This window comes from Sinocyclocheilus rhinocerous, unplaced genomic scaffold (assembly GCF_001515625.1).
Source record: "Sinocyclocheilus rhinocerous isolate Xijiao unplaced genomic scaffold, SAMN03320098_v1.1 scaffold1982, whole genome shotgun sequence".
NCBI classification, from domain to species: Eukaryota; Metazoa; Chordata; class Actinopteri; order Cypriniformes; family Cyprinidae; genus Sinocyclocheilus; species Sinocyclocheilus rhinocerous.
Window position 1 is genome coordinate 519,992 of NW_015651555.1, and position 10,351 is coordinate 530,342.

At 36.4% G+C, this 10,351-nt stretch overlaps 1 protein-coding gene across 3 annotated transcripts in view; it reads left to right on the forward strand.

Annotated features, from left to right (window-relative positions):
- The window catches only part of LOC107713108 (solute carrier family 25 member 38-B), a 12,350-nt gene extending 4,845 nt beyond the window's left edge, over positions 1-7,505 (forward strand). For all 3 annotated transcript variants that reach the window (XM_016518541.1, XM_016518540.1, XM_016518539.1), the window contains 6 exons: positions 2,146-2,270; positions 3,396-3,480; positions 4,422-4,601; positions 4,703-4,871; positions 4,956-5,122; positions 6,863-7,505. In XM_016518541.1, coding sequence (XP_016374027.1) covers positions 2,146-2,270; positions 3,396-3,480; positions 4,422-4,601; positions 4,703-4,871; positions 4,956-5,122; positions 6,863-6,985 — 849 coding nt within the window. In that variant the 3' untranslated portion in view covers positions 6,986-7,505. The remainder of the gene's footprint in view (positions 1-2,145; positions 2,271-3,395; positions 3,481-4,421; positions 4,602-4,702; positions 4,872-4,955; positions 5,123-6,862) is intronic.
- Positions 7,506-10,351: the final 2,846 nt, after the last annotated feature.

The window sequence follows — 10,351 nt, forward strand, 5'->3', positions numbered from 1 at the left end:
AAGTTGTCCTCTTTTGGAAGACCAAACAAAGTAGTTTCGCTTTTACAACGAAACACACAGCGTGTCCACAACATGGCGGCGGCGGCAACAATACTACAGCGAAACTAAAAGTTACGCCTTCTTTCTTTGCGTGAACATTTGGGCGGCGTTATGCAAATCTTCCCACATAGTGAGGTAGATATGTGGGGGCGTGTTAGAATGAGCCGTTTTAGGTAGGCGTGGTTGACTCTTAACTTTTATAAAGAATATCTCTTTGGATTTGAGACTTTCGTCTTTGCAACTTTACAGATCTTCTTTATGCACCAAGAGCTTGTAACACTCCAAAGAGAAAGGAAAAATTGAAATCGCATCATATGACCCCTTTAATGAAAAACAAGCTGCAAAAATATGTTGTTCATTTGCAGGAATCATCATGGTTTTGACATCACGGCCTCCTTGAGGACATTAGCATATGAATGCCCATGTTTCAACCATATGAAGTGTATTTAAAATTTTTTACAATTCTGTTTTATTTTATTCAATGTGTTTCATTTTGTTTTATATTTATTCTACTTTACAAAATTCAGTTTTTCCCCCCCTGATTTTGTTGTAAAGGATTAATTACATTTTAGTAATCAGAAAGCTTGTCTAATCAGTTGAATAAAAAAAAATGAACCATTTGTTTTTAATTGTTATAAAAATCCCTCTACAACACAATATTGCATTTTTTGGTCATATATTCAAGTTAAACCAAACTTTTATTTTGGTGTTTTACATAGACTGTAAAAAAAGATGGACGATTAGTCTCCACTAGTGTTGCTTTCGTCAACGAAAATTATGACTAAATATCGTCGTCAACGAACCTTTATTAAGTGACGAAAACGAGACGAGACGAAAATGCTGGTCATGTGACGATGACTATAATTAAATGTATAATGCAATATCGTTGACGAATAATCCTTCCACTATTGAAAAGTGAAGCCAAAACATCTCCGTATGGCTGCTGTCATCCTGCAAAAATGACGTCATTTAGAGCCTGAGGCTGCACAGTAGTGATTGTGAGGTGGAGCCATGGTATCAAACTCCCACAGACCCAATCGCAAGTTCACAATCATGACACCACACCCAGTTTTTATAGCAAATAACTAACTAAAACCAAACTTATTTGAAAAACGAACGCTTGAACATACGTTAGCTTGACAAGAACTACCTAAAATGATGGAAACCATCTTTGGGAAAAATTTATTTGAAGTGTAATTTGTTTATTTAGTTTGGCTCATATCCCATTCATTTACATGAAGAGGGTGGGGTTTATGACTGCAGCCAGCCACCAGATGGCGATCAAAATGTTTTAGCTTCACTTTTCAGGTCGTGTGTGGCACACATGGTGTTTTGTATTGAAGGCCCTTAAGGTTTTCATAAAATGTTTTACTTCTTTATTATCTAAACAAAGAAAGATGTAGACATACAATCAGCCATACAGCAGTGAGTAAAAAAAACAAAACAAAAATATAATATTCATGAGAACAGGGTAGTACAACATTGTAAATTGTGGAGGTTAGTCATTCATTAGACAGGTTTAACATATACAGTAGATGTCTATAAAGTCGCTGTTTGAATTAGTCTTGTATAATTTACAGGATTCGATGAGAGATTTCTTTCATATGTGAGCAAAAAATGCACAGTTGGAATATACTCAAATGAACTGGATCGAGCTTGTAAATGAGAATCAAATCTGTAAATCTGTATTGATACCCAGCCCTACTGTTTCAGGAATTACACATTTCATCTTTAAATGAACAGTAGCAAAAACAACCTGTTTTATTCCAAGGGTCAGAGAGGGGGTGAAAGATGGTCATAAATCTAAACTATGATTGTTTTTGGTGCAACAAATTTGGACTAAAATTATAAGTGGTCTTGAGGAAAATAAAATGTTGAATATGGCCCCTTTAAAGCGCTGCCTTAATTGTATTCTCTTAAACTGTAGTTTCATCATCTGATCTTTCTGTTCCATTCCAATTGTCATCCGACAATTATTTGATTTTTCCTCTGCTCTCACCCCACATTTTATATCCATCCATTCATACTCTTTTCTAACTTTAACCTTTGTCTTCTCCTTCAGTCCTTGTTTTCTCAAATTCTGTCTTTCTGGGTTTGTTCTCTCAGGCTCATCCTGCCCTGAAGGCCTTCATGTGCGGCTCTCTCAGCGGCACCTGCTCCACTCTGCTGTTCCAGCCGTTGGATCTGGTGAAGACCAGACTGCAGACCCTGCAGAACAACATGCACCCAGGGTAAGACGCCACCAACCGACATGCCTGCTGTGACCTTCACTGACCATGTCTAGACATGAGCCTGCCGTTAGGCTGCTGTCCTTCTGCCCTGATCTTTGTCTGGTATTAGATGTCAAGTCTTAGTTGGACTTGACTGACAGATAATAAACATGTCTTGCATAGTTAATATACATAATCATTTCTGTTGTTCTTCTGGCAAACTGCTAATTTAGCGTGTCATAGATTTAAAACAACTTTAATCCTTTCAAGGGAAGCAACATTATATCCCAGTTTTGCCCAGTACCGATTGCTAATAGTTAGTGGTGTTTGTTACAGCATGCTTAAAGTTAGTGATTTGAACAAATGTAGTTGGGATTTTTGTCAGTGGATGATAAAACCGATACAAATTCTGTAGACTAACATTAAAGGGATAGTTCACCCAAAAATTAAAATTACCCCATGATTTACTTATACCCTCAAACCATCCTAGGTGTACAGTATCTGACTTTCTTATTTCAGACAAATACAATCGGAGTTATATTAAAAAATGTCCTGGCTCTTCCAAGCTTTATGAGAACCATTGTTTTGTTTACAGGAGCAAAGGAGGCAAAGTTTCTTTGTTTAGCAAAGGAAAATCAGTGTCCTCTTGGCTTATATCAAAATCCTCCCGACTTTTTTATTTACAAATCCTCGTTTTATACTTTGCTCTCTCCTCTGCGCTTCTGCATTCATCACTTCTCACCGGAGCTTACACTTTTTTATGATGGATGGATGCTAGGGGTGGAACGGTTCAACTTACTCACGGTTCGGTTTGTATCACGTTTTAGAGTCACGGTTTCGGTATGGTTCGGTATGTGCTATGTTTAGGAAAAAACTATACTGTCAAATAAAAATGAGATGCGTGTTGAGTGTATGTGCCTGTGTTTATATAACCGCGTCCTCTCTGTATGCTGTGTGGGAGTGCTCAGTTATTAAACTGTCTGCCTCTCTCAGCTTCGCAGAGAATAACGTGTTACCCATGTCAAATTATGTGTCCTCATGCTCAGCATGCCATCTAAACTCAAAGATTTTTTGTCTCCTTCACCCTTCTTTATCTCTCTGTCCGTGTCCGTCATGACCTTTTCTATTTCTGTCTTTGTCTCTCAGTGCTCCTAAAGTGGGGATGATTACAGTCTTTTTCAACGTGATCCGCACAGAGAAGCTGCTTGGCCTGTGGAAGGGGGTTTCACCGGTGAGTCAAGTGTGTTGGCTGATGTGTCCATTTCCTTTGGTCCTCTCTCACTGTTTGATCTCACAACTGCATCAGTGTTGTGATCTCAGACATACTTTCAATTCTTCATTTAATTGCAACTGTAGACCACATATTTAATGTGGTACGAACAAAAATGAGTCCTGTGAGGAATATTATTACATATTGTATAGATTAAAAGTACACTTTTTTGACACCTGTTTTGTTTTTATTGGTGATGCACCGAAATGAAAATTCTGGGCTGAAACTGAAAAGTCAGGATGCACTTGGCTGAAAACTGAAATAAAAAATGAATGTTAATTAATAATCAATTAATTGGTCAAATTTATTTAATAACTCATATAAAAACTGAGTTGGGCAAACATTTAAATTGCACATAAGGCAGTTTTTGTCAACTTAAAAAAAAATTTTGATGTTTAAAAATAAACATTTTAAGGGTGACTGTAATAAAAACGTTTTCAAGGCAGATTTATTCAAACATATGTTACATAATGATGACAACCGGTTAAGTAAAAATATAATGAATATGCAATATAGTGCATATATTTAGCAAAATGCTTCTCTATAGAATTGTTTTTTTTTAGTTGACTCAAGTTTATGGACATTGAATTACATTCCTGAGGTAAATGTAGCATTGCCTGACATATTTTTTACAAGCTGTTTTCTTGGTTGAAACATTGGTTCAACAGTTACATGAGACAAGACGTATTTCAGTAAGATGTTTGTTTCAAAATACCTTCTGATGTTCATTCATGTTTATTTTGTGCTACAACTAGTAGTAACTAGTAGTACATCTCCATGCTGCCGCTTGAACTGAACTGGTTGACAAAATTTCAGTGCATCACTGTTTTTTTTTCTTTTTTTATATCAAATAGTTTCACTGTTCATCCGTCTCACTGTTTATCTCTCTTTGTCCCCTACAGTCGTTCATGCGCTGTATCCCTGGTGTAGGGATCTACTTCAGCACATTTTACTCGCTGAAGCAGCACTTCTTCCAGGATAGGTCTCCGAATGCTGGGGAGGCGGTGTTGCTTGGGGCGGGGGCTCGTTGTGTGGCAGGTGTGGCCATGCTGCCCATCACAGTCATTAAGACTCGTTTTGAAGTGAGTATTATTACTCAGCTCTGACACTGTATGCACATTGAAAATGCATGTTTTCTGCTGTATCTGTGTGTTTATTCACTGTTTTGCGTGTTTTATTTCAGAGTGGGCGGTACAATTACATAAGTGTAGCTGGTGCTCTTAGAAGTATGTGTCAGAACGAAGGTCCCAGGGCTCTTTACTCCGGGCTCACAGCGACTTTACTCCGAGACGCCCCGTTCTCTGGCATCTATGTCATGTTCTACAGCCAGGCCAAAAAGGCTTTGCCACAGGGTGAGCTTCTGATCAGCCATAATTGTGATGTAATCTGAGGATATGGCATTGTTTAATAATGTCTGCTCTCTTTCACTCGCTCAGAGATCAGCTCATCCTCCTTTGTCCCACTGGTTAATTTTGGCTGTGGTGTGGTGGCTGGTATTTTGGCCTCTCTAGCCACTCAGCCAGCAGACGTGATCAAAACCCACATGCAAGTGAGCCCAGCGTTGTATCCCAAGACCAGCGATGCTGTACGCCATGTTTATACTGTAAGCATCGTGGGATAAAACATATTTGTTGAACTTTAGTGAGCTTTGAAAATGTTTTAATACAAAATTCTAATTTTGTGTTTAAATTATTTTATTCATCAAAGAAACCTGAAAATGTGTATCACAGTGTCCACAAAAATTGTTGAAACAATTTTAAACATTAATAATAATAAGAAATGTTATTTAAGCAGCAAATCAGCATATTAGAATGATTTCTGAAGGACCATATGACGCTGAAGACTGGAGAATGATGCTGAAAATTCAGCTTTGCATCACAGGGATAAATTACATTTAAAAATATATTCAAATAGAAAACGGTTATTTTAAATTATATTTCACAATATTACTGATTTTACTGTATGTTTGATCAAATAAATGTAGACTTTATTAGCATAAATGACTTACTTTAAAAACATTAAAAATATATTTTGAACAGTAGTGTACCATATTTACTTACTTTATAAACATTTCTAGCCTTGTGCAGATTCTTGATATTTGTAAAGAAAATATTTGTTGTCATAATCTTAGCTCAATTTTTTAGGGGTGGGAGAAAAAATTGATTGTCCAATGCACCGTGATTCTGTCTTCAACGATTATGAATCTATTCTGAACATTTCAGAATTGACTCTGAGCTTGGTTTTTTCCAGCATATGACACGTGTGCGCACTAGAGACAATCGCGGCAGGCTTCATTGCACAGGATATGCAACGTGAATGTCTATGATGCCACGGTCTATGATGTCATCAGTAATAATCAAACAGCAATAATGCTGAGGAAAAAAGAAAAACCCATAACTATGATTGTCTGTAAACTTTCGGATACTTAAAGCACTCTCAGATACTGACAGTACTTTTTGTTTATCACTTTATATTTAGTTGGTTAGATTCTTAATTGTTTTGATTAATTATCCATTTGTAATTATTTAAAAAAGTTAGCCTGCTTATATAATTTAATAAAAATTCGATGAAAATGTAGCCATGTGCAGTCATATTGAAAATTGCGGATGCAATGCATTGTGATATCGAATTGAATCGAATCGTTGACATGATAATCCTAATCAAATCAAATCGTGAAACCAGTGAATTCACACCCCTACAATTTTTAAACAATATTTTCTCTACATAGAGTGACTGCTGTGGATGTAACTGGAAAGATAGTATTAACGCATAATATCATATCCTTTCATGTTTCCACTTTTCATTATCTAGTCAGATGCTCACAGATAAAAAGTCCCACCCAACATTTTTGTCTAAAATTTCTGTTTCAAACTTGACTATCACATTACAGAAGTTAAATGAATTCTGAATGTTGTTCTGTATTTTCTAAAAAAAATCAGTTTTATAAACCGAAAAGGTAGCTAGACGCACACTGAGTCCAATGAAGACTGAAGAAGTCTAGAAAACAATTTATTTTATAAATTGCATATTAGTTTGGCAATTTATATTCTTTGCTATACGCAATTTATAAAACAAATCATGTTTTTCTAGACCTCTTCAGTCTTCATTGGACTCTACCTTGGCCAGCTACCTTTTCTGTTCAAGTATTTCCTTGGCTCTATGCACCTGAAAGAAAAGCAACTTTTTGTCAATTTAGAGCGCAACAATTTCTTTTGATTTCTAAAAATCTGTTTTTAAACACATTTGGTGTACTTTATGTTTGGAGTTCATACTGTGTCAGTTTCTTAAGTCACATTTTTGTCAGAATGTTACAGAATTTTAATTCTTTTCTCTCTGATTTTAGAAACATGGCTTGAGCGGGTTCTTTCGAGGAGCAGTTCCTCGTTCTCTGAGGAGAACCCTCATGGCTGCCATGGCCTGGACTGTGTACGAGCAGCTGATGGCACGCATGGGACTGAAGTCCTAAAGACACCCGACGCACTTTATGTGTGGACTTCATTCTGTGTGTGTCCGTTACAGGAGTGTGTGCTTTTCAGACGATGGTGAAAAGATGGCGTTCTATTATCCTTGAAGGCTTGATAAAAAACAAAAGCATCTAGTGTTGGCTGAGGTACCGGTAATAGTAAGTTTGTGTGTGTGTGTGTGTGTGATTGTCTGTGTGTGTTAGCGTTTTCAGGTGCAGTGAGTCTTTACCCTGTGACACCTCTGACAGTGACATTCCTAAATTGCCACATTGTGAGTTTGTCTGCCTGCATATTGAGACAGGGGTCCACACTGAAGAATATCAATGAGAGATTGCTGAATCATGTGGCGTCAGCTCACAAGAAAACACTCCTTTCACAAGAAGAAAATCCCCCTTTTGGCAACTAACCTTAGAATACCACATGTCTCGGTGTCATTGAAAAGTGCCCACCTTTGCAGGGTTTTCAGAAATGCACGAATCCAAAGACTGAGATAGTTCCTAAGCCTAAATCCTTTTTAGTCGAGGATGAGGCTCTGAAGTCCTAAAGACACCCGACGCACTTTATGTGTGGACTTCATTCTGTGTGTGTCCGTTACAGGAGTGTGTGCTTTTCAGACGATGGTGAAAAGATGGCGTTCTATTATCCTTGAAGGCTTGATAAAAAACAAAAGCATCTAGTGTTGGCTGAGGTACCGGTAATAGTAAGTTTGTGTGTGTGTGTGTGTGTGATTGTCTGTGTGTGTTAGCGTTTTCAGGTGCAGTGAGTCTTTACCCTGTGACACCTCTGACAGTGACATTCCTAAATTGCCACATTGTGAGTTTGTCTGCCTGCATATTGAGACAGGGGTCCACACTGAAGAATATCAATGAGAGATTGCTGAATCATGTGGCGTCAGCTCACAAGAAAACACTCCTTTCACAAGAAGAAAATCCCCCTTTTGGCAACTAACCTTAGAATACCACATGTCTCGGTGTCATTGAAAAGTGCCCACCTTTGCAGGGTTTTCAGAAATGCACGAATCCAAAGACTGAGATAGTTCCTAAGCCTAAATCCTTTTTAGTCGAGGATGAGGCTTAGTGGGTGTCCAAGAGACTGGTGTTACAAAGACATGTTGACATGTTGAGAAAATGAAGCGTATGAGAACCATTAGGATTTTTGGCATTGTAACATTAATTTAATTCCTGTTAGGCACATTTTCTTCCCAAATTGTCATTACTTTAATGTGAATTTATTATATATATTATACTTAATATATATATACTTAATTTTAACACCATGGTAGTCTTTGTTGTCTTGCCATTAATGTTTTTTTTTTTAATCAGCAAATTACAGTAATTTGTAGTATAAAACCTTTGATAATAATGGGAGAAAAAAACTCAATGAAGGGATGCATTACAATAATGGGAATTTAGGGGAAATATACTTAATTGTCATGTAAATAATGTCACAATGCAAAAAATCTTTATGGATTTGAAATAGATTTAGATTTATTTAAGCCAAATATAATTTCTTTCTTTTGTATTGTTTTTTTCCTCTTGAAATTTTGGGGGTTAATATCATGTGGACATGATCATGTTCACCCCTTGTTCTCTCGGTTTTCTTGGTGATAGTACTTTACCATTTGCCACTGTATATACTTTGAGTGTTCGAACTGTATGTGCACTGGTTAGTGTCGATCCCAATAGGAATTAAAGGTTTTGATTGTACCACAGGAATCATTACCATATACGTCAAATGACTTTGGATATTTAAATTCAGGAATTTGTTACACTCAAGTAATAATTTAATTTAGTTTGCTAAATTCAATTCCATTAACAATTTGTTTTCAATTGTCTTGATTAAAATTAGATTGGCTTCTTCCTGACACAGCAAGATTATCTGCTGCAGAATGCAGTTCAGTTCCCATAGTATGATGTTTGGAAGACATTTGGAGCCTAGTGATACACTAGTTTTATATCAGTTAAGTGGGTTCATAAGTTTCGATCACTGCACACTACATGCATATAGTTTGTAAAAGCACTTTAAATTCAGTGAAAATGATTGCATTCAAACTGATTCTGGGTGGTGTGTGTGTGTTGATCACATGTTCCTATGTAAGCCATTGTGCTGTACTGTGGAGACACTCTTTTGCCTACACACAATCAGTATAGTCTCTTCAGCATTTCTTAATGCCATTATTGTTGATATTTTGTCTGTATGTGACAATATTTGCACATGCAAATGTCGCGCCTATTTTAATATGTGAATAAATCTGCCCTGTTTTATAAATGGTTGTGAACGGTTGTTTTATGCAGGTGGTTTTGTAACCATTTTTAGCATTTGTCACTGAGTTTTAACACCCTAGTGAAGATGGATAAAAATCAATAATGCTCTTTTTGTGCTTTTTGCTAGGGACAAAAACAGAAAACAATGGTCTAGTATACTGTTGGCGTGGCACAAAATGGTCTTGCTTTGCTGTTATTCTGTGCTCTGTTGGGTGCTGCTGATGGTACAAACCCTGACAGCCTGATGGCTCCAGACCGTGTAAAGGGGGTCAGGTATGAGGACACCTAGAGGGACAGAAGCACTGCAGTGACAAATCAAACGGGGAGCAGTAATTATAACACATCAGACCTCATCAGTCTCTTGTCAGCTTTTATTTATTTACCTAACTGCAAAATGACTCAAGCATAGTTATCAAAAAACCAGCTAGGCTCCCTAAGGAAATAATGATGATATCATAATAATGTCCAGCATGAACCAGAATGCAGACATTAGACTTGTGCTGCTATTTGATGGACGTTACATGGTCAAAATAAACAATATACAAGACAATGCATGACATGATGTAGTTTGCTTATTTAGAATATAATATTTCAAATTTTAGAGTTTATTTAATAATTTAGTTTTTCATTTTTATTGTTTATTTATTATGTATTTTTTGTTAACATTGCCTACTGGTACCAGTGTTAGTTTAATCGAGATACTATTATAGTTTTTTTTGTTTTTACATTTTCATTTTAGTATAAGTTTTAGTAATTCTTTTGTGTTTTCATCGGGTTTTTTTTTTCGTTTTTTTTTTTAGTTGTTTTAGTTTATCAAGCCACATTAAATGAAAATGGGGAATGTTGACTTGGCAAAATATCTTAAAGTTTTTTTGTATTATTTTAAGTTAATGTTTATTTATTTCAAGTAACAATATTGTATGTTTTTAGTTTTACTTAAAGGGGTCATATGCTGTTGCTAAAAAGAACATTATTTTGTGTATTTGGTGTAATGAAATGTGTTTATGCAGTTTAAGGTTAAAAAAAACACATTATTGTTTCTCCTCTATGCCCCGCCTTTCTGAAACGCGTCGATTTTTACAAAGCTCATCGGTCTGAAAAAGC